The 24580-nt window shown below is 39.1% G+C and overlaps 1 protein-coding gene and 2 long non-coding RNA genes across 5 annotated transcripts; 2 read left to right on the forward strand and 1 right to left on the reverse strand.

Annotated features, from left to right (window-relative positions):
- Nucleotides 1-7351: 7351 nt before the first annotated feature.
- On the reverse strand, nt 7352-8800 carry LOC112167342. The gene is made up of 2 exons (XR_002923722.2): nt 8343-8800; nt 7352-8157 (listed from the first exon to the last, which is right to left on the reverse strand). It is a non-coding gene; the product is annotated as an uncharacterized LOC112167342 (long non-coding RNA).
- Nucleotides 8801-13126: 4326 nt separating this feature from the next.
- On the forward strand, nt 13127-18176 carry LOC112201966 (UPF0481 protein At3g47200). 3 transcript variants are annotated; one of them, XR_005800498.1, is made up of 2 exons: nt 13127-17841; nt 17909-18176. XR_005800498.1 is itself a non-coding variant. In XM_024342893.2 (2 exons), exon 2 carries the CDS (start codon nt 15119-15121, stop codon nt 16907-16909), a length of 1791 nt encoding a protein of 596 aa, XP_024198661.1. In that variant the 5' UTR covers nt 13127-13381; nt 13555-15118; the 3' UTR covers nt 16910-18176. The 3 variants fall into 3 exon arrangements, 1 of the variants encoding a protein (XP_024198661.1); XR_005800499.1 differs by having other exon boundaries at nt 13127-17805; XM_024342893.2 differs by having other exon boundaries at nt 13127-13381; nt 13555-18176.
- Nucleotides 18177-18751: 575 nt separating this feature from the next.
- On the forward strand, nt 18752-24286 carry LOC121049536. The gene is made up of 2 exons (XR_005800665.1): nt 18752-19013; nt 23856-24286. It is a non-coding gene; the product is annotated as an uncharacterized LOC121049536 (long non-coding RNA).
- Nucleotides 24287-24580: the final 294 nt, after the last annotated feature.

Here is a 24580-nt window from a genome sequence, read left to right on the forward strand (position 1 = left end):
CACTATTTGAATTGATGCTTTATGTTTAAGTTTTTTGATTGATCACCTTAGGGCTTTGCATCTAGTAATTAGAAGATGAATTTGAGGCGTACCTACAATATAATTCAAATGAGCTTCTTGTGATTAAGAGTTGTGAATTACATTATTGTCGTATTTGAAGGAATGGTTTGCATGATTCTCTTGTTTTCTAGAATGTAATGAGTCCTATGTGTTAAATTTATACCGTACCTGGAAAGAATCATATACTTAAGGAAAACTATGGTCTAAGTGCCGTACCTGGACTTAGATACGGGAATTGTCATCAAAAGAAATAAAATGATCTGTTAATTGCATCAAAACATAAATAGGATTGTTAGTGGTTGATTCCGAAACCCTAGGTTTTATCATCTTTGCTTTTCAACATACTTATAAACTTTATTTTGTTTGTTTCTTTCTTTCTTTAATTTTGACATTATTTATTTATTCAAAAATCTAAAAAAACATATCTTGTTTCTCTTCATTGTTCATTGTGTTTTTGTGTTCATAGTTTGGATTAATTAGGTTAGAATTTAAATTGATTATCAATCCTAAGTTGGAACGACCTCGTACTTGCACACTATACTAATGACGATTCGTGCGCTTGCTAGTTTTAATTAAAATTTCACAACACGCAACTCCACTAGCGGAACTTCTCCCTTCTCATCTTGCAAGAGAGACAGTCTCCGCTAAGCGCAACTCCTCCCTTCTCATCTTGCAGGAGAGACAGGCTCCGCTAAGTCCAACTCCGCTAGCACAACTCTTCCCTTCTCATCTTGCAGGCGAGACAGTCTACGCTAAGTGCAACTCCGCTAGAGGAACTTCTCCCTTCTCATCTTGTAGGCGAGACAGGCTCCGCTAAGCGCAACTCCGCTAGCGGAACTCCGCTAGCGGAACTCCTCCCTTCTCATCTTGCAGGCGAGACAGGCTCCGCTAAATCCAACTTCGCTACTGGAACTCCTCCCTTCTCATCTTGCAAGCGACAGTCTCCGCTAGCGAAACTTCTCCCTTCTCATCTTGCAGGCGAGACAGGCTCTGCTAAGCCCAACTCCGCTAGTGGAACTCCTCCCTTCTCATCTTGCAAGCGAGGCACTCTCCACTGAGCGCAGCGCCATGCACTGGGCTACCACCAAGCGAGTCCCCGCGACATTGCTTTCCACTTACTATCAGCGGAGGTACTTCCGCCAACGGTGATTCCCGAGGCAATGCCTCGCTCTAACAACGACAGCCACGTGGCGTTGCAGTCAAACCATAGTCCTCCGGGACAAGTAAGGGGACACGTCGACAGTCTTCGACAGCCCTGATCAGGCACGTTTACCCCCGTCACTTGGGTATCAAAGATTGGGCTCGCTACCCAACACCCTCTGCTCAGCGCAGCTCCCCTCAACAAACAATACACCGGCCAAATAGAGGTCTATCTTAGCCGGGGAGTGGGGGACTCCCTCGGGGGCCTAGCAGGGGCCCACCCGAAAGGGTATATAAAGCGTTTACTTAGTAAATCCATGGTTGACAACGCACTGACGCTAATTATGTTTTTGCAAGTTTAGCGGAGGAAACGCTTCGAACCGGTAGGCAACTCCCCAACCAAGATTGCCCTCCTTAACTGGGGACTTGGGGGACTTGTATTTACATAAGCATTTGCAAGCATAATTAGCTGTAATAAGCCACGCTCATGCTACTGCCAGTGGTACCAACTACCACCAACGGTGTGACCTACGGAAACACAGCCAAGCAAGCTACCGCCTGAGCCCTGGCTCACCCCCAGATCGCAGCTGACGCGCCGCCACACGCTACGCCAAGATAGCATCAAAAGTTGGGAACTGAAGCATGTCATTCCCACATCGAAAATACAGAAGAGGTCAGCCTCTTCCCAACTTATAAAATGTTCTCTCCTCTCTCCTCATTAATTACACATTTACTATTTACCTACTGTTACTTTGTCAACATAAATACATTGACTAACTTAGGCATCGGAGAAGAGAAGACCGCCCAACGCTGTCTCCCTTTGACGCCCTTTGTATTTTACTTGACAGGTAGCGGAAGCTCTGAGAATATTACAAGTAGCGGTCCGCTAATTGGACCAGCGTTAACCAAGGTTTAGCTACCGCTGAATCTTAAACATTAACAATTAGGGTTTGGGTTCGGAGCTGGAATGGTTTCAGAAATAAGCTCCAATGGCGCCTCAAATGGAGGACCAGCACAGCCCGATCTCTGGTGTTCTAGAAGCCCTCAAACACGACAAAAACCAAAAAATTTTCATACCTAAAATGAAGCACAGCAGACACGCTTGGAGAGAATTCGAATTCAAAATTTCAAATAGAGGAAAAGCTTGCTTAATTGGCGTGGTGATATTGTGACAGATCTGGACATGAACCCTAACACCATGTTTGATCCCCACCTCGTCCAGTTGCAACACAAAACCCAACATAGATCCAACCATCAAGGAAACCTCTTTAGTAACCAAAGCTAGTGGAAGTCCAAATACCTTAACCCACACTAGGATCATGGAGATCGGTGCAGCACCAACCTTAGAAAGACCATTGAAAGGAGCCATAGCCAACATTGATTTACTATAAAACCAGCGCCTTCTAAGCGTAATTTGGTCGCACTCATTCTGCACGAAAAACTTGAAAAGAAGACGTTCGCCTTGCTCTCTGATTGAAAATCCATTTTTTTAGATCCCAGATCGATGACAAGGTGCCCATCATAGCCCTAACATCAATCTTTTTCTTTTGAAAGCAAGCGGCCAACAGAGTAGCGGTGCTGCGAGAGCGTAGCGCTTCCACCGCCTCCAAAGGTAACCCTATCAGTGATGGCAAGAGATGCCGTGAGATGGGTTGAGTCTTCATCAACTATGACGGCCTTGAAGACGAGGTACTGAGAAAACGTGAAAAAACTCTACCTCGAAACTCTAGTAGAGTTCCCCATTTTTCTCTTTGTTTTGCATCCTTATTTTTCTCTTTCTTTGAGTGAAGAGATCGTAAACGAAGTAGATACTTTGTTGATCATATTTATTCTACTTTGGAGTACTAAACTTCTTTGGTTCTGTAAAATTGCGCAGAGTTTTAGAAAAAGTGGGTGTATTGGGGTATTGGGAACTTATTTGTTTGTATAGGTTTTCATACTCTAAGATATGACTCTTTCTGTCGACCCCTTAGCGGTGAGTCATTTTTGTACTGCTTGCTGAAATTTTAATACAGTTCTGACATTTTTCTCTCAAAAAAAATGGTTAGGTTTTGGTTTGGTCCCCCAATTGTTTTGTATTTGTTCACTTTTGTATTAATAAAATAAGGGTATGGGGAGTGTGGCAGAACCTTCTTTTTTGGAATTGAGGGTGAGACTTATTACTTACATTGTTTGCCTTTGACTCTTCGAGAAACTAATATCGTTTGATCCCTTATTAAAAAAAAACACATACTAAGAAGATGACTCTAAGAGATCTTTTAGTTTTTTAGTTTTAGAGTATATATATAGTTTTTAGGGCTAATTTATTTTCATTTCTTGATATATGCACCCTATGTTACTTGTACCGTGCACTTATATTTCATCACTTGAGACATGTTATTTACTAATTTTAATTAATTTTTTTCAACCCTTAACTGTTTCTTTGGTCAATTATTGTGTATTATAGCTTTCTGGAAAGAAGTTGGGCCCCATGTGTGTATTATATCTTTTTCAATTATAACTTTTTTCCTAGAAGTTGTAATCTTGCAGCTCACTTTGTTGCTCGAGAGGCTCTGAAGTTTTCAAGTATAACTTTCTAGAAAGAACACTAGTTGCATCTGCAATTCAATTATACCCTTTCTCACCAGTTAATGCTAGGATCATATACCTGAGATTAGAAAAAAGAGAACAACAGACTTATTCATATATGTGGTCAATGAAATACTGAATTTATACATGTTCTCATCATTTAGGAAAGGAAATACTTGAGCAAATCTTGAATTAATTGACAATACTATAATTTTGGAACACAAAGGATCTGAAACATAACAGAGCACAAATAAGTCCACAGATGCGAGCCAAGTCACAAAGCCAAAGCAGTAACCAAACTCGTTTTGGAAGCAGGAAAAATACATGAAGTCCTTCAAATTACTGAATTCTCTCACATAAATACATAATCGAATAAAAGCATCAATCACAGAAAATCTGAATCCAATATGAACTAGGATAAAACACTAGCAAAACACAAAACTCAAGTAGGGAGAAATACAAACTCAACTAGCAAGACTTAACAAACAATAACCATGTTCAAACATAAACAGAATGTCACTAGATAATGAATTAGATCACAAAGCAAAGAAAACCAGTTTTCAGAATTAAACCTCAGGACCAAAATATACTCAACACTAAACTAATTGCATGATAACAATCAGACATCTAAAACTGCATATCACATAAACAAACACATCACAATTTCAAAATTTAATCACTTGCCCAATGAAAAGTACAATCAAATCAACAGACAAGCAATCAGAATCTCTCATTCCTTGATAATAGTAAAAGTAACTAACTATATCATCTGTAGTAAAGCCAATAGGATTGGTTAAGAAACTCAATAACTCTCTAGACAGTTCTAACAAAGTTGAATCATTCAAAGTTATTAGTAGAACAAGTAACTTTGAATAACATCTCAAATTATCAAACTTGTCAACTAAAAAGAGTGAAGGAAGTAAAATCATGATCTAACCAATCTGGAAAGGAGTACATACATCAGCTACTTATCTTTCATGTAGTCCAAGTATTTATCCGGTTTAATTAATTAAAGAAACTGAGTATTAAAAAGAGAGAAGACTATGAAACAATAAAATTCAATTCTGTAAAATAAAATTGAATATAGCAATATTACTATGTAGCCTCAACATAATGTAATATTATGAAGAATATGAGGGAGACTTACCAGAAATAGACCCTGACCAATCTGTTCCAAATCCAAGTTATGAAAGAGCAGTGCAATAAAACTTGGTCAGAAGATTCAGCTGTTGTTTTAGATTTGGCGAGTGTACACCAATGAACAAATAATGAAGAGTGGGGCACTCCTTTTTAAAGTATCAAAAAAGTATTGATCTTTCCATAAGGTAACAGCCAAGGAAAAAATTGAATTCTTGCACATAAACTTAAGAGGGACCAAAGAATTCAAGTTATTAAGCAAAGAAAGGGCTTGCAAGAAAAAAACCCATTTTCATATACAGAGTCTCCTAGTTAGTCCAAGTGAGATGCATGGCAACATCTCCCCCAAGTGGTGGCTTTGGCGGTGGACTACTCCCGCTCCTTGAGTTGCCCCACTGAGACACATAAGCGAGAGAGATTACTCGTTGTCGCTGTAGTAGAGGTTGCCGGGCATACCCTTAGATCAATAGAGAGGATGATGACCGCTTGGATTATGGTCGGTTGGTGATGGCCTTAAGGGGCTGGTACCGAAGATGGTGAGGGAGAACATCCTCTTCCATGATCCCTTCCGCTTCAATTCCTCTTGAGATTGAAAACTGAAACCCTAGAAAATTGGGGATTTCAAATTCAGCAGACAGTAATGGGCGAGTGAGGCGCAAGCGAAGAGCGAGGGTTTGGGAGAGTGAGGTTTTAGCTTTATGTTTTGACGAGAGAGTGAGGAGCTGTTGAGAGTGAGGGTTCCGGTTTTGGGTCTGTGTCAAGAGAAAGTGAAGCGATGTTGGTTTTGGTTTTGGGTCTGTCTTGTTATTTTTGTTATTTTTTTCGTTCAAGTGTTGGAATTTGAAGTCTCGCCCTATCAATTTGGACAGGGACTCACACAACGGAAGTTTATAAAATTGTAGTATGAATGCAACTATTTAAATTTGGGGTTTGTCTCTTATTAATTTGACTATCCTCTTTGGAGAGTTGGAGAGAAATTGTGGTGGGAAATCTCTCTTCTCTCTGTCAAACATATTAATCAGACCACAGTTTTATTATTCCTCGTCGTATGATCAATACATGTTGGGGAAAAATTTGGGGTTGGAGATGGAGTCTAGCACTACAGACATGGTGGGAAACTTGCCGCTCAATTTTTTTAGGGTCATACAACGGTTTTGTCTTTAAACGTCCTCTGAACTAGTTCATAATTCCATATCAGACACAGATTTTATAAAAATGGCGACCAAAAGAATATAAATCAATAAGATGACGGAAAACTATGATGCGTCGTCTGATTCAATTTTTGTAGTAGTGTTTCAATATAAAAAAATTATCTTAGTATTTAAAAAAATATTTGACCAAAAAGTTTACAACTGAACAAGATTAATTAAAAATTGTGAGTACATAAGCACATATAATGAAATTAGAAATACATTTTTTTTTTTTGAGTTGAAGGAGGTTAGGCTTTTATTGGGAGTTAAAGGAAATTAGAAATACATAGACACAAATGATTTCAGTTAATTTTTTTTCCGATTACATCTAGTACTCTTGAGTTGTGTATGCGTGTATGTTTCATTTTTGTATGACTTGGAGTCTTGGATATCTTTATGTTCAAAAAAAAAAAAAAAAGGCAAAGAGGTAACTGAAAATTAGCCAAAGTTCTTAATAACTCTATACTCGCTAAAAAATGTTGCGGACTGTAGGTAATAGTGAGAGAAGGAGAGAGACGGATCGAAAGTCGAGACAATCAATAAACATATATGCAAGAGAATACAGCAGAAGACACATCTCTTCTTTGGTCAACCCAAAACCAGATTTTACACTTGGCGCAAACATTAGTACATTACATTGTATATACCAATTTATCATTTGTTTTTGGTTATGGAAATACAAGCGGCAGTCTTTACAAATGCCCTAATACCAACGAGGGTTAAGAATAAAAGAATAGAACTTTAATCCAATCTATTCAACTCGAAAAGTGATGTGTCTTTGGCCGTGGAAACTAAAGAAAGCCTTTGGGCAAACAGTTAATAGACAGACCTAAGAGCAAGTTCACCCGTGGGGTCACCGGGTCACATACTATTCACTATTTTTAATGTATATTTTCATTCTCTGAGTCACAAAATACACTGTGCCCGTGACCCAAGGCATGAAATACACTGTACAGGTCATCATGGTGACCCAGAACACTGTATAGGGTGACCCAGGGCACGAAATACACTGTGCTCGTGATTTAGAGGGTGAAATTAACACTAAAAAGCAATGAATAGTGGGTGATCTGGTGATCCAACGGGTGAACTTGCTCTAAGTGACTGAGATATGACAATAAGTCCATCTCAGCCAAACAACAGCAATTTCAGTGTTTAACATGAATTGGTAGATGAAATTCATGGATTTTGTGAAGAATTAATTTAACCACCCAATTATTGTAGTGATGATTTACATGAAACAAAATAATTACTATATAACCTAGAAACCCTTCATCCTCTTCAACCTTGGCAAATTTTTCAAAACCCATCTCAATAACCAAAAAGATAAAGAAAGACGCTTTAAGGGCAACTCCAACAAGGAGGCCCTATACCAGAACTTGGACAATTATAGGACTTTTGTTCTCCAACGGGGCTTTTTAGGGGGTGCTAAAACTGGTTTTATAGGACTTGGGACGAAAATTCTTCCATGCTCCGAGCTTGCCATGCTTGGGCACGTCAGCTTATTATAGACCGTTGGATATCAAGTCTGAAATCTAACGGTTGAAAATGTTGACCGGGTGACCTGTTATTCCATTCTCTTTCTTTCAACACCGTGCCATCATCAGCATCAACACCAACACACCCAGTGTAGCTTTGCGTGATTATCATCCACAGATTCCCAAATTCTGAAATTCATAACTAACAAAAACCCAGGGTCCCCAATTCCATTAGATCAAGATCGAGAGCAAGAACTTTCATTCAGGTTCATGGCCCAAATCTACCAAATATCAGAATTCCAAATCAAAAGATCAATCAAACCCATGCGATGCAGCTGGGACCTTAGAGTCCTCGACCTCGATCGACCTCATTGTTTAATATACCGCAAACCCAGGGCCAAACCCGACCCAATCCCCGACCACCCTCCTCCACCTCACTTTCAGCTATGACCACACGCAATCTCCACCGCTTCGAAGAGGGTCGTCGCAACCACAGGCAAACGTAGCGGCAACTCTTCTATCATCCATCACCGGCAATCGTGCATCAAAACTCACCTAAACCCGTCAAATCTCACCAGCACCTGTCTCTGGCAAGTGCCAAAGTTGGACACGAACCAACAAAACTTTGAATAGCTATTTTGAGCAGTAAAATTAAAAACCCAACTCGGCGAAGGCCGACTCCCCCCACACACCAACTCGTCCAAAGCTACAATAAAATTGAAAACCAAATTCACCAAGACGTAGAGTTCGATGAGAAAGCTAAATTTCATACCCCATGCACTGCGAAAAGTGACCCTACTCGCCGGAAACTTGGTGAAACCGTCGGAGGCTGGGTGCCACCGAAACTTTAGGATTTTGATTGTCCTCCCTCACTCAAAGATTGGACAAATCGAGACTAGAGGCATAACGCGGCGAAGAGACAAATCTAACGGCACCGGGGCGCCCGCCGCTGTGAAGTGGCCTGAAGGCGGAGCTCCAAATCAGATCGTCCAATCATGGCTAGATGAGGCCAGCCGCATCTACAAGTTACAGAGATTTGAAGATGTGAACTTGCGATTTGCGAAGAACCCAGAAAAGGAAGGTGGAAGAAGAATCTGATATTAGTTATATTTCAATTGAACAGAAAGGTAGAAATAAGATTGGTTGGCATGGTGGTGCAGCTACGTAGCTGTTGAGCTGGCTGCGAAGGTTCGAGTCACGTGGGCTACACTTATTTGGTATTTTTTTTATTTACAAATTTATTGGTGTTTTTTGACAAAGAGCAGTTTAATTTGTTTAACTTTTTAAGTTTTTATTTAGTTTGTTATAACAGTGTAAAAAATTATAATAAACAGATTTATTAAATTATACTAAAAGTTTTACTTTTTATAATAAGAAAAAATAAATACTCATTTTAATTTTAATGGTGGAGATAGACTTTTTGGATAAAAGAATCTTATTTTGATTAAAATAAATAAGCATTTTAATTTTATTAAGTAATCGATAGATTTGACACTGTCCATGTATTTACTAATGTCAAATCTATCAATTTTCAATAATTTTTTTATCACACAAAATTTTTATATGAACATATTAGTTTTATGTGGCTTTTAGGATTTAGAGTTAACCTATTAGATCGAGACCCAAACGACAATGAAAATAGCTGAAATTTTGACCACAACCATTTATTATTATCATGATAATATCCAACGGCCAATTTTGATAAAGTCTATTTCATTCACATTGTTGCTTATTGAAGGTATACTTTTCGAAACAGCTAATAAACTAGTTAGACTACATTAGTAGACATCTAAGGATTTTGTGCAGTTCAAATAATCAAAATTAGAAATAGATAAATTTGATATTACCCATCTATTTATATCGTATTAGTAGGTATTTTGTAAAAAAATTAACCCGATCTGCCATCATTTCGATATTAAATAAAGCGGTCAACCTTATATGCACATATACTTCCCTAAGGGGAGCTCAACCACTAGGAGATAAACTTTTCAAAATTTTTACATTATTTGATATACCTCATACCCATGAGAGTATGAGAGCTGACAAATCAAAAAAATAAGTTGTGAATAAGCGGTTATGAGCATCTTAGTTTTATGTGGTATTTAAGGTTTAGGGTTGATCTAGTAAATCGAGACCTAAACGACGACGAAAATAGCTGAAATTTTGACCTTAACTATTTATTCTAATCATGACAATATCCAACGGTCAATTTTGATAAATTTTATTTCCTCCACGTTGTTACTCATAGAAGGTATATTTTTCAATACAACTAATAAACAAGTTAAACCGCATTAGAGGGCATATAAGGATTTCGTGCGATCTAAACAATCGAAACTGAAAATCGATAAATTTGACATTATCCATATATTTATAACGTATTAATAGGTATTGTGTAAAAAAATTAATCCGATCCGCCATCATTTAGATTTCAAATAAAGCGGTCAACCACTTATACATTTCTAACTTCCTAAGGGGAGCTTAACCAAGAGTAGATAAACTTTCTGAAATTTTTACATTAATTGATATAGGTCATAGCCACGAGAGTGTAAGAGCTGACATATCGAAAAAAGAAGTTGCGAGTGATCGGTTATGAGCATATTAGTTTTTTATGGTATTTAGGGTTTGTGGTTGACGTAATAGATCAAGAACCAAACAACTTCGAAAATAGCTGAAATTTTGACCATAATTATATCTTCCTATCATAATGACATCCAACGGTCGATTTTGATAAAGTCTATTTTCTTCATATTGTTCCTCATGGAAGGTATGTTTTTTAATACAACTAATAAACAAGTTAAACCGCATTAGTAGGCATATAAGGATTTTGTGCAATCTAAACGGCGGAAACTAGAAATCAATAAATTTGACATTACCCATCTATTTATAACGTATTAATAGGTATTGTGTAAAAAAATTAACCCGATCCGCCATCATTTCGACATTAAATAAATCGGTCAACCCTTTAAACTCTTCTACTTCCCTAAGGGGAGCTGAACCATGAGGAGATAAACTTTCTGAAATTTTTATATTAGTTGATATAACACATACCCACGAGAGTGTGAGAGTTGACAGCTCGAAAATAGAAGTTATGAATGAGGAGTTATGTGCATATTAGTTTTATGGTTTAGGGTTGACCACGTAGATCGAGACTCAAATGACGACGAAAATAGTTGAAATTTTGACCATAACCATTTCTTGTTGTCATGATGACATCCAACGGTCGAATTTGATAAATTTTATTTCCTCTACCTTGTTAGTTATGGAAGGTATATTTTTTCTCGTAACTAATAAACAAGTTATACCGCATCAGTAGGCATGTAAGGATTTTGTGCAATCCCTATAATCAAAATTGAAAATTGATAAATTTGAGACTACCCATGTGTTTATATCATAATAATAGGTATTGTGTAAAAAAACAACCCGATTAGCCATCATTTCGACGTAAAATAAAGTGGTCAACCCTTTATACGCTTGTACTTCCCTAAGGAGAGCCGAACCACGAGAAAATAAAATTCCCGAAATTTTTATATTAGTTGATATAACACATATCCACGAGAGTGTGAGATTTGACAGCTCGAAAATAGAAGTTGCAAATGACTGGTTATGTGCATATTAGTTTTAGGGTTTAAGGTTGACCACGTAGATTGAGACTCAAATGATGACAAAAATAGTTGAAATTTTGACCTTAACCATTGCTTGTTGTCATGATGACATCCAACGGTTGAATTTGATAAATTCTATTTCCTCTACCTTATGGGTGATGGAAAGTGTATTTTTTCTCATAACTAATAAACAAGTTAGACCACATTAGTAGGCATACAAGGATTTTGTGCGATCTATATAATTAAAATTAAAAATTGATAAATTTGAGACCACCCATGTGTTTATAGCATATTAATACGTATTGTGTAAAAAAATCAACCCGATTTGCATCATTTTGACATCGAATAAAGAGGTCAACCCTTTATATACTTGTACTTCCCTTTATAACTTGACCACAACCATTTCTTCTTGTTATGATAACATCTTAAGGTCGATTTTGATAAAGTCTATTTCCTACACATTGTTGCTCATGGAAGGTATACTTTTCATTACAACTAATAAGCTAGTTATACCACATTAGTAGACATATAAGAATTTTGTGCAATCCAAAAAATTGACATTGAAAATCTATAAATTTGATATTACCCATATATTTATAGCGTATTAGTAGGCATTGTGTAAAAAAATTAACTCAATCCGCCGTCATTTTAACATGAAATAAACCGGTCAACCCTTTAAAAACTTATACTTCCCTAAGAGGAGCTGACCCTTGATGAGATAAAATTCCCTAAATTTTTATATTATTTGATATTGCTCCTACCCACGAGAGTGTAAGAGCTGACAGATCAAAAAAATAAGTCACGAGTGAGCGGTTATGAGCATATTAGATTTATGTTGTATTTAAGAATTAGGGTTGACCTACTAGATCGAGACCCAAACGACGACGAAAATAGCTGAAATTTTGACCATAACCATTTCTTCTTGTTATGATAATATCTTACGGTCGATTTTGATAAAGTCTATTTCCTACACATTATTGCTCATGGAATGTATAATTTTCATTATAACTAATAAGCTAGTCATGCCACATTAGTAGACATAAGAATTTTGTGCAATCTAAAAAATCGAAATTGAAAATTGATAAATTTGATATTACCCATCTATTTATAGTGTATTAGTAGGCAGTGTGTAAAAAAATTAACCCAATCCGCCGTCATTTTGACATGAAATAAACCGGTCAACCCTTTAAAAGCTTCTACTTCCCTAAGGGGAGCAGACCATTGAGGAGATAAAATTCCTGAAATTTTTACATTATTTGATACAACTCCTACCCATGAGAGTGTGATAGCTGACAGATCAAAAAAATAAATTATGAGTGAGTGGTTATGAGCATATTAGCTATATGTGGTATTTAATGTTTAGGGTTGACCTACTAGATCGAGACCCAAACGACGACGAAAATAGCTGAAATTTTGACCATAGCCATTTCTTCTTATCGTGATAACATCCTACGGTCGATTTTGATAAAATCTATTTCCTACACATAGTTGCTAATGGAATGTATACTTTTTATTACAACTAATAAACCTGTTATACCACATTAGTAGACATATAAGAATATTGTGTGATTCAAAAAATCGAAATTGAAATTCGATAAATTTGACATTACCTGTGAGCCCTGGAAAAGTTTATCATGCCTAATTGAGATAGTTTGATAATTTACTTATAGATCTCGGGTTTTAGAAAATGTGTTCGAGAATATTTTCTGAAATTTTTCATGAGTAAAATCCTCGATTTAAGGATTGGATAATAAAGTACGCGACACAACGAGTTCGTTGGAATTTTCCGGACTTGCAATCTATTTTTGGTGATTTTTGGAAGTTTCAGATTAAAGGAAAATATTTTGGAAAAGCAGAGATCAACCTGGCGCGATCCTAGCGATCCATAAATCCACCGACTGATCACAGCCATCGAATATTAATTGAAAAAGCCTATAAGTAGGCATGTAATCAGGCGATCCATCCAGAAGGATCGAGAGACTCTGACCTGACGCGACCCGGAGACCCGCAAAGAGGATCCGACTGGCGCTACTCCTTCCGGCCACAGCACAGTGGTGGACCACCGGCATTATCTCCGCCTCGCCATCGTCGTCACGCCCGTGGCCTCTGATTTTCCATGCATTGAACATCGAAGACCCGAAGCTCCGAGTCTCCTCCGGCGAGTTTCAACGAATTCCGGCTACTCCGGTCACCGATTAAGCTGCATGTGGTAGGAAAAATCATCCTCTCGTCAATATATATACGTTAGACCAATTATTTTTTCAATTCGAACGATTTTGACTGATTGGGTTTCTGGGTTACCTTCTGCTCCGCCGTGTTCTTCAACGCTGGCAACTTCTCCGGCCTTTCTGGGCTTCGTTTCTTGCTCGGCTGCACTCATAGGCTAACAATCGAAAAGCTTTCTGGTTGTTGGCATCACACTCACCAGTTCATCTTCGGCAGTGACACTGGGAAATTGGGTTTTCGTCATCAGGCTCGTCCTGGGAACTGAGTTGGGTTGATTAAAGTTGATCTCCGATTTCGAAGGTATAATCTCGAACTAGAATCACGTTTTGTCTTGTGTTAGTGATCGGAAGTTATGGAACTGAGTTTGGTTTGATATGGTGAAATTGAAGACTCTGTTATCAAATTGGTTATGTTGTCTTGTTTATGGTGTTTTAAGTTGTTGCAAGTAAATTTGGGAATTGATATTTGAATTGAGATTGTGGACTGAAATTGGCTGAATGTGTTGTTTGTGCTTACGGTGAATCTGCGTTTATGAGAATGGTGAATTGGATTGGAATGGGTTGCTCGTATGAAGTTGTTGATATGTAATCGGGTTCTGTAAACTTGAAGTTTTGTCATGATAATGGTTGTGAAGTTGTTGATATGCTCGTATGAAGTTGTTGATATGTAATCGGGTTCTGTAAACTCGAAATTGTGTTTTTGGGTGACGTCGGATTTCATTGTGATTCCGGTTTCCGGCAGCGGTTCCGGAGTTTTTGATTCGTCTCCGATAGCTATTGTTGGGTATTGTTGCTTGCGTTCCTTCGGAGTCTATCTGATCCTGCTGCACCAAACGAAGTCGATCACTTGACTGCGCCAGTAGCTAATCAATTGCCACAGGTCGGAGTGTCGGACCTCGAAACCAGAATTCCTAATCTTCCTCGGGCCATGTCCTTCCTCTTGTAGGGAAAAGGAGATGAACGCAAGTATGGGTCCTCAGACTTCAAAGGAAGTAAGGAACCCAGCAGTCTCGGATTAAGAGAATGGGGTTGTCCCTTCTTCGTAGAAATCGTTTCACCCATCGTCAACCGGGAACAGGCTAAGCCTTTCCCATTAACATTTCCTCTTTATATGTTTGACATGTGAGCTGCACGTGTCTGGGCCCAAAGCTCCGAGCATGCAAAGCTCCGAGCATGGAAGACGTTCTCGACTTGGGAGCCCAAGTCTCATATTTGTCATTTGAGACTTATTCAGTTCCAAGACCCGTGCACTGTTCATTGGGGCCACAACACTGGCTGTGCCAGCCTAAGTCAGGACGCAACGCGCCAGGAGGGGAGAAGGCAGCCAACGCGCTGGGCAGGAGGGAGAAGAAAGGAGACGCGCGCGTGGTGCGCTGGAGGAAGAAGAAAGCTGACTTTCAGCTGCTCTGCTGGGCCCTGCCTGATGACGCTGTCCCCTGCCCAACGTGGTGTACTGTGCCACGGTCACGAGAAGGACGGCTCAGATCTGTCCATTTTGAATATAAATTATTTTTAGGCTGTACGAGTCCATATTGTAATAATTATGAAGGTTCCGAGTTGGTCCTTCAGCTGCTTAATATTAATATTAATACAGAAAGACTTACAGGTAAACTAAGCGTGGACTTGACTAGTTTTATAGACTTGTAAACTTGGATCGATGAGAGTACCATCAGTACTATTCTGGGAAAATTGAAGATAAGTTTCTTCAATCCCACATTCAAATGGGGAAGGGAAACCTTATAATTGCAAGCAGATGGTTAATCTTGCAGAAGATAACCAGCAATTGCGGAAGGAGATTTCAAGAAAGTTGGGCTTGTACTACTTTTCCTACACTTGATGCAAGAGGTTTCCATCAAGTTCGTGGTGGCAGCTCATCATTGACAGAAGAGCTGGAGGGTATTCTTAATCCTGAAGATCAAGGGAGGGAGAGTAGTACTAGCTCTATGACCTGCATTTACAAGGTTCCTAGCACCATGCGTCAGGTGAACAGGAAGGCTTACGAGCCCAACATTGTGTCCATCGGTCCTTACCATCACGGAGTTGAAAGCCTACAAGAAATGGAGAAGCTTAAGCACACATACTTTCGGCGCCTCTTTCAACCAAACTACCATGATCGGTTGGATGATGAAGTAGTGTCGCTGAAGAAGAAGGCGGTAGATGATGCGAAGAAGGCAATGGAGGAATTGGAGGTGGCGGCTAGGAGCTGCTACTCGGAACAATCCAAGCTTAGCAGCAAGGCGTTTGTAAAGATGATGCTGATTGATGGTTGCTTCATTATAGGGTTGCTCAGGGACTCATTGCAGTCCGATTTTGAGCACACACCCTCCATCATTCAAAGGTGGATGCTTCCAACTCTGCGCCGGGATTTGATCAAGCTCGAAAATCAGCTTCCCCTCTTTGTCCTGCGCAAATTATTTCAGCTGACCAAAGCAAGCACTACTTGTCATGAGAAACCAATTGCAAGTTGGGAATTGGAAGCACTAGCCCTTCGCTTCTTTGAGCCGCTACTGCGAGGACATGATGTTCTGACTGAAGCAAGCGCTACTTGTCATGAGAAACCAATTGCAATTTGGGTATTGGAAGCACTAGCCCTTCGCTTCTTTAAGCCGCTACTGCGAGGACATGATGTTCTGAACAAAACACCGCAGCATTATGCACCAAAACAATGTCAAAGCAGCAGCAGCAAGCACTTTCTTGATCTTTTCCACAGTAAAATCAGTCCGGACTGCTCCACCTGTACAGCACTTCAAGCGCCGCGGCGAGGGAAGCAAACCAAGCAGATTCTATCAATACAAGAGCTCAAGGAGGCCGGAGTCAAGTTCAGAACAGACCCCACTCGAGGGCCACTAGACATCACTTTCGGCCGCGTCGCTTGGAGTTGGGGGAAGGTACTCACAATCCCTCGAATACACATTGATGATCACAGAGGCACATTGTTTCGAAACATGGTTGCATTCGAAAAATGTGACCGCAACTGCCACCAAGATGTTACAACCTATTTGTTTTTCCTCGACAGCCTCATCAACTCGGCCAAGGATGTAGGGCTCCTGCACTACCACGGAGTCCTGCACCACTCTCTAGGCAGCAACAGGAGGGTGGCAAAACTCGTCAACAACCTTTGCAAGGAGGTTGGTCCGGATGTTTCCAAGTCCTACTTGTACAAGGTGGTTAGAGATGTCAATGAGTACTATAGTTCCAAGTATGGAAAAATAAGAGGCTTCTTGGTACACCACCATTTTAGTAGCTGGTTGGTGGGCATCTCTACTCTTGCAGCATGCTTAGCTCTTTACCTAGCACTCATTCAGACCGGCTGCACAGTCGCCACTGCCAGAGAAGACTTGCATAAACACACCACATTTGGAGACTTTCTGAAAGAGTCTTTGCTTTGGCATCATTTATCTAGGTGGGTCATTTGGAAATGCCCTGTCAGTGGCAGTACTGAGAATAACGCCCTTGATCCTAATGATGAAGTACTGTGTATACTACTTGACATAGGAATCGAATTTTATTAACTTAGCTTCATCACATCATCACTATGAGGAATGTAGCTAGCTACTAGCTCTAATGAATCCAAACTCGATTTTGTTTCGTGTGTGTTCAATCCCAAATTTCTTTCTTTCTCATCCAATTTTATGTTGTTATTAATTCTATTATTATGGGATCTTTATTTGCGAAATGCATATTGAATTTACCTTTGTAAAAAATTTATTCTTGATCTTCAATATTCTCATTCAATTCGCGGATGGAAATGCTCTAATATAAGGAATCAAATTTGCAAGATGTAATAGAAACGTTTTCAAAAATCCTAGTATACCGCAAGAATAAATGATGTGGGGCTCTACCCAATTTATTTGTTCTTCCATTTGATTAAAGTTCCATGGCATGACTCACGCGCGAGTAACCTCAAAGTTAGGTGTGGAAGTAATATGTTAAGTCCTAACTCCTAAGTCCCAAGTTCTGAGTATGTATATCATACTCTTGTGGTGATTATGCTGGTTGTGTCCAGAACTAGTGCTGGTTTTGTCCAGATCATATACTCTCTTGTGGTGTTTATGCTGGCTGTGTCCAGCTCTAGAGGGCCTTGCTCCTCCTATTACTATGTTATTACAATTTCTTGTCAATTAGATCGGAAACTTTTCAAATCTGTTATCAGCCCCCACAATTCCTCTCACCCAATATCCCACATCAACTCTCCTCCCTCTACCACTGATTTTCATGGAGATTCTCATGGCTACCTATATAAAGTGAAAATCACTTACCAAGAGGAGTATGGGTGCTCACGCGTGGGTGTTTCACCCCCCATTATCCATTGTATTTTTTCTCTGTTGCTGACTTTTGTCCCCCTTTGGTGGCAGTGGTTCTCTCCCGGATCGTTGGGTTCTGGTGGAGAGGTGAACGTCAGTCTGCGGTATTGGCTCCTCCCCCGTATCATCATGTATTTTGGGTATGTTTGGATTTGCTTTCTGAGCTTATATTGGCATCGGTTTCTCAAATTATATCCCTTGATTTAGGCTCTTCTAGCGACATCTTGGTCGATGATTGTGAGGCAGTTCGTCTGCGTGCAATTTGGCTGGGTTGGCGGCTGCAGTGATATCATTTTAGGATATTTTCTTTTTAATTTTCTAGGGTTACTTTCTTATGACCAGATTCATATGGAATTAGGTTTGATGTGTAATTTTCCTACTCTTGTTTACTTTGTAATTCAGAGCTTTGGACTCTCTCTTTGGGTTCTATCCCTTTGGGTTTATTAATGAATATTGTCACTTTAACCAAAAAAAAAATCATACTAATGCATAGGGTGGAAGATATTATATTACAATATTCTTGCAAATTCTTCCATATCCTAGAATTTTTTCACCATTGTATTTAGTGAAAAGACAGATCTCATAGTGGGAATTCCAGAATATTATAGGATACTCCAGAATATGGTAAATGTCCTACAATCAACTTAATTAATTGATCTAAGTGACATATTTTTAAATGTGTGAACTCTGATATTATCAAAATACGGTATAAATGTCCGACAACTTAATTAATTGATCTAAGTGACACACTTTCAAACATGTGAACTTTGATATTATTTTGACGCGGAGAGGATTCCATGCACCGTGGGTCACTCGCACCAGCAGTGTGCTAACAGTCGTTACTCGGTCGTCCGTTAGTGAACAATACTCAAACGAAGACCAAAAAATTGGAACAGTAGTAAAAACGAAATTTACCACGAGTAGTGTGGGAGGGACGTGGTTCTTGATCGACCTTAAACTTGATCTTTCAAATCTTCTGTTTTATCACTGGTTGAGGCGGAATTGCAGCCAGAACAAAGTTGGGAGGAAAGAACAGAGTTGGCGAAGACCAATTCTTGATAGTTCGTGTGGCGAAGACCATTGAGCGAGATTCTTCTTGGTCTCCGAAGGGTCCCTTTGAACAAGAAGAATTAGAAGAACAGGAGAAGACCAATTCTTGATAGTTCATGAAGCCAAGTCCAGTTTTCTTTCCGGTTGAGGTGGGTGTCCCTCCGTTTCAGGTTATTCTTGACTCTGCGAAACCCTAGTTCCCAATTCAATACCGAATCCGGACAACATCTTAGCATTCAGCCCACAGAGCTCAAATTCCCCTGTAAGTCGTTTGCTTTTGGATTTAAAGTTTATTCAATTTGAATTTATCTAGCTGAATTCTTGATCGGTGAAAAAAATTTGACATAGAAGAATCATTTTGTGGTTGCAATCGAATTGGGTGTGCATTTTGAGGCTGGGTTGAGCTCAATTAGTGAACTACAATTGTGAAAACTGGAAACTGACTTCAGTTTAGGTGGTGATGGTGATGGGTTTTACATGTTGATTGTGTTTTCCACAGAGATTAAAGGACCAAACTCTGTCTCTGCCAAAAGTTAGCGCTGGGCACAAAACCGAAAATGGGAGAGAAACCGCTCGACCTGATTAAAAACAACGAAAAAATTCAAAGGACCGAGCCTATCCGAATTGATGCGGTGCGGGTTCGGTGTCGGGTCTGAGACTGACCGAACAAAAACCGACCCGACCGAATTTAATTAATATATATATATATATATTTATTTATTTTTATTAGTTGTTTATTTCCTATTCGTCCATATATCGTTATGATATACCTTACCTCAGAGAATCCCTATGGCCATATAAAACTGAAAAGAGGGAGCCCTAGCTCTCATTTGCATCTGGATCTCTCCACACAGCTGCTCGGGCTCTCAGCCTCTCTCTATTCTCCAGACCAGACGAGAACTCAGAGTCCCAGACGAAAACTCTCTACATTAGCTCGCTCTCTCGCAGTCTCGTTCTCTCACATTTGATTGATTTCTTCATTTCTTTGGTGAGTTTTCAGAAAATAAATCTCTTCGATCTTGGGTTCACAGTTTATACTTTATACTGGGTTTTGGCTTTATACTTTGTTTTGACTATGTTGCTATGGCTTTATACTATGTTTATGTGTTTTGACTATGTTGTTGTGTTTTGAGTGTTGAACTGTTGACTATGAGATTCGGCTTTATATTGTGTTATTGTGTGTTGCTGATGAGCTTATGTTTAGGGTTTTGATTTATAGCTTGTATTGTTGCTGATGAGCTTTGTTTCGATTCATTTCACAGTGCATATATATACATATACATATACATATATATATATATATATATCAAAATTGGTTGCTTGGGAGATTTGTTTCTATTCATTTCACAGTATTGATAAATTGTGTTATAGCTTGTGTCCGTTCTAAATTCAGTAAATTGTGTTGTTGTTCAGATGATGGAAGGGAATTCAAACACTGTGACGCCTACTCCCACAAGCGTAGAGGCTGCATCAAGCATAGGGACTTCAGTTCCCTCATTCCCTGCTTCTGAAATAAGCCCTACTGCTGCTGCTATGATTGTTTCAGTTCCACCACTGCCCTTGTCTCAGGTCAACCCACTAACTGTACTGCTGATACCGATGCTCCTGGACTGGAATGAACATCGAAGAGGAAGAACAAGTCCGTGGCTTGGGAGCACTTCACGAAGATGAAGAATTCAGATGGGACTCCGATGGCCAAACCCTGAGCGAAGTGCAACTATTGCCCACAGACTTATGCCTGCCACTCCAAGTCTAATGGGACGTCAAGCATGAAAACACATCTGCTTTATCAGTGCAAGAAGTGTCCGTTGTACAGACCTGCCAAGAAACAGAGGTACTTGACTTTTGATAGCATTGAAAATGGGGGTAATGTTGTGGCTGTTCAGTATGATCAGGATAGGTCTAGACTTTTGCTTGCTAAGATGATTATTAGAGATGAATTGCCGTTTAGTCATGTTGAGGGGGAGGGTTTTAAGGAATTCATGCGGGTAACAATACCTAAGTTTCATCTGCCTTCTCGTAGAACCATTGCTAGGGATATATGGGATTTGTATCAAAATGAAAAAACTGCTCTTAAAAATATCTTGGCCACTTATGGACAGCGAGTTTCCCTCACCACCGACACATGGACTTCGATCCAAAATGTTAATTACATGGTCTTAACTGCTCATTTCATTGATGACCAATGGACTCTCCATAAGAGAATCCTAAGCTTTGTTGTAATTCCTAATCACAAGGGTAAAACTATTGGGAAACTTGTTGAGTCATGTCTTATAGGTTGGGGAATAGAGAAAGTGTTTACAATTGTTGTTGACAATGCTTCTCCAAATCAAGTGGCACTTGATTACATGAGGGAGAAAATAGGGAATTGGAGGGAGTTGGTGTTAGATGGTGCATTTTTGCACATGAGATGTTGCTGCTACATCCTCAATTTAATTGTTAAGGATGGCATGGAGGAGTTGGATTCAAGTATTGATGGGATTAGGAACTGTGTTAAGTATATAAGGTCTTCACCTGCTAGGTTAGAAAGGTTTCAGAAGTGTGCTGCTCAAGAAAAGATCGAGAGCAAGGGTGGGATTGTGCCATTGGATGTCTGCACTAGGTAGAATTCTACCTATTTCATGCTAGACATTGCTGTGAAGTTTAAGAAAGCGTTTATGAGAATGGAAGATGAAGATTCTCAGTTTGAGAGTTACTTCCAAGAAAGGATTGGTGGGAAAAAAAGGGAGGGGCCTCTGAATAGTGCAGATTGGGAGAAAGCAGCTTGATTAGTGAAGTTTCTGAAAATATTCTATGATGCTACTCTTCAATTCAGTGGTACCAAGTGTGTGACTGCAAATCAGCCTCTGTTATGGATGTGTACAATTGTTGCTGAGTTAGACAAGTGTGTGAAAAGTGACGATCCTCTAATGGTGAGCATAGGAGCATCAATGAAGCGAAAATTCGACAAATACTAGAAAAAGTTAGAAGACATGAACAAGATCTTATTGATTGCGGTTGTGTTGGATCATAGATATAAGATGTTGTATCTGGAGTACTTTTTTCCAAAGCTGCTGCAAGACAAAACTTTGGTGGCTGAGATGGTTGATGAAGTGAAATCCATGTTTCTGCAACTCTTTAATGAGTATACAAATTCTGATCCCGAGGCTGCACAAGCAAGTATGGATATCACACTACCTAAAGTTGATTCCAGCAGTGCTGCTCAAGGTGAGGATGATAGCCATGCAGCCAATATCCATGAATTTATGATGTTGAGACAAGAGAAAGATGTGGTGGAGATTAAAAATGAGGTTGATAAGTATCTTTTGGAGGCTGCTGAAGACCCTTCTAATCCTAAGTTCCAGATCTTAGAGTGGTGGAAAGAAAATGCTCCTCGAAATCCAATCTTGTCTCAAATTGCACGAGATGTGTTTGCTGTCCCTGCATCCACAGTGGCTTCAGAGAGTGCTTTTAGCCTTGGTAGCCGAGTGGTGGATCCTTTTAGGGCCAGCTTGACTCCTCGAATGGTTGAATGCCTCGTGTGTTGCTCGGATTGGTTGAAGGCTGCCGGAAAGTCTCTATTCAAAGAGCCAACCAAAACTGAACTTGAGGTCTACGGTGAATTGGAGAAACTTGAGCAAGGTAAACTTTTGTTCTAAGTTTTCAATGAAAAGAAATTTCCTTCTTTTAAGTGTTAACTTTTGTTCAAATCTTTAAACTTTTTACTTTTGCTCAAATCTGTTAGTTTTTTATGTAACATTGTTTTCATGATTGTTCTGCTAGATGTTGGAATTACCAATCTTTCGGATATTGACGAGTGATTCTGCAGATGTGGTTGAGTGCTTGGTACAAAATACAAAGTTAATTAGATTAGTTTATTGTTAGATTATTACTGCAGCTCTTCCTATCTCTTACAGTTGATAATATACTTCATTTACAGATTATGGTTGATGGAAGGGAACTGGGGAAGAAGGCAAGAAGCCAAGCTGAAGAATGAACAGGACAAATCCACTTGTTGCTTATGTTCTTGACATTTTTTATTTCTTGTCAACTCTAGAACTTTCTTCTTCTTGTTTGAATGTTTGGAACTCTTGAATTTTAATTGGTCTGTAAACTTAAGTGGTTCAGAACTGTTTTGGATTTGTATTGTTTGGTTGATTTAGTTGCTTGCTTCTGGTTCTAGATTAGTATTATGCTTGCTTTTTGGTTTTTGTGAGTCGGTAAACTATTAGGTTGATAGATCATATATTGATCATTTGATGATTTTGATCAGTGACATGTTTGTGTTAGAAACTTAGAAGTTTGATGCTCATTTTTCTTCTCCAGAAAATGGGCCATTGAAAGTTGTAGTCACTGAAACATGTTGAAAAATATGGAAAACTTCAATATTGGGCCTTAGAAAATTTGTAAACTCTGAAAATTGGGCTAGTATTTAAAAAGTCCATAACCGAACCGACCCGACCCCAAAATCAGGGTCAACCAAAAAACCGGTCCACAAAAAAAAAGTCGGTGGCGGTTTGAGTTTTGGCCCAACCGAAAGATCCGGGTCGGAAACGGTTTGGGCCCTAACCCGACCCAACCCGACACGACATGTGCCCACCCCTACCGAAAGTGATAAATGCAAAGTACTCTCTCTTAAAAGGAAGACATTGTTAAGTAAAGAAGGAACTGGTGTACGTTATCCCAAATATCAAACAGGAAAGCAGACTATCAAGTCCAAGGGAATTAAAGTTTGACAAGAGGTTTATGAAGGAGCCACCAACAGATTTATTCAGCAAGCTCTCACTTGCACCTGAAGCCCATCATAATGCAAGACCTGAGCTTAAAACTGCCTATGCCTGCTAAGGTTAGAACATGTTCTATGGAGCTCAGAAGCTTTTATGTTTTACATATTTGTTAGATTATACATGGTTTGTTTTGTTATGTGAATTAAGGTCCTAAATTTGTTCAAAAATATCGGACTGGTTCGGTGAAAAGTGACGGGAGGATCCTTTAAAAATAAGTAAATAACTAACTACATCAGCGAGTTAGTTAGTCTTCTAGAAAGTCAAATAATAGAGTTCATTATCTGTTTGTAATTTTTCTTCCTCTTATTGCCGCCAGACATCATTTGTCGCATGAACAGGTGGATGCTTTAATTTCTTGACCTTCTGATCTTGTGAGCTTATTGCCAGGAGTCATTTGTCTTGTGAGCAGTTTGGCACCTTTTTGGCAAAGGTTAAGGAATTAAACGCCCACGAGCAAAGAAAATTGAGCTCAGGTCTTGCATTATGATTAATTTTGGTGCTATTTTACAGTTAATTGAGTGAGTGTTACTTGTCTATAAATAACTGGAACATTTCAGGACTCTGTAGAATACTGATGAGATATTTGGGACAGAGAATAAGGACGTATACACTATATTGGAGGATTGATCAGTCAAACGTCTATAGAACCCTATACACCATACTGGAAAGGTTGCTAACAGTCCATTGAACTTGTGGCAATTGAATTCTGTAAATTTAATCCATTTTTCATGTAATTAAATATGAATCTGCAATAAGTCAATTCTTTGAATTCGCGTATCTGTACAAGTAGCAACTCTGAGAATGTTAGCAAATGAATTGTTCCGACTTATTCACTAGCCTTGAGAAGTTGGAATAAGTCATTTAAAGGTGGGAAATTTCTTCTTGTATGGCTAAGAGCTTCTTTTCAGCTCCAAAATTAGATATATGATACATGTTGCTTGCTTCATAATGCTTCATAGTCTATGTCTAAAATAGGCATTTTACATCATCAAGGACGCTTTTAGCAATTCCCTGGTGGGAAATTGAATATAACATCATTTTCAACTTAAATTGATAATTTGTT

Source organism: Rosa chinensis, chromosome 5 (assembly GCF_002994745.2).
Source record: "Rosa chinensis cultivar Old Blush chromosome 5, RchiOBHm-V2, whole genome shotgun sequence".
Lineage (NCBI taxonomy): Eukaryota > Viridiplantae > Streptophyta > Magnoliopsida > Rosales > Rosaceae > Rosa > Rosa chinensis.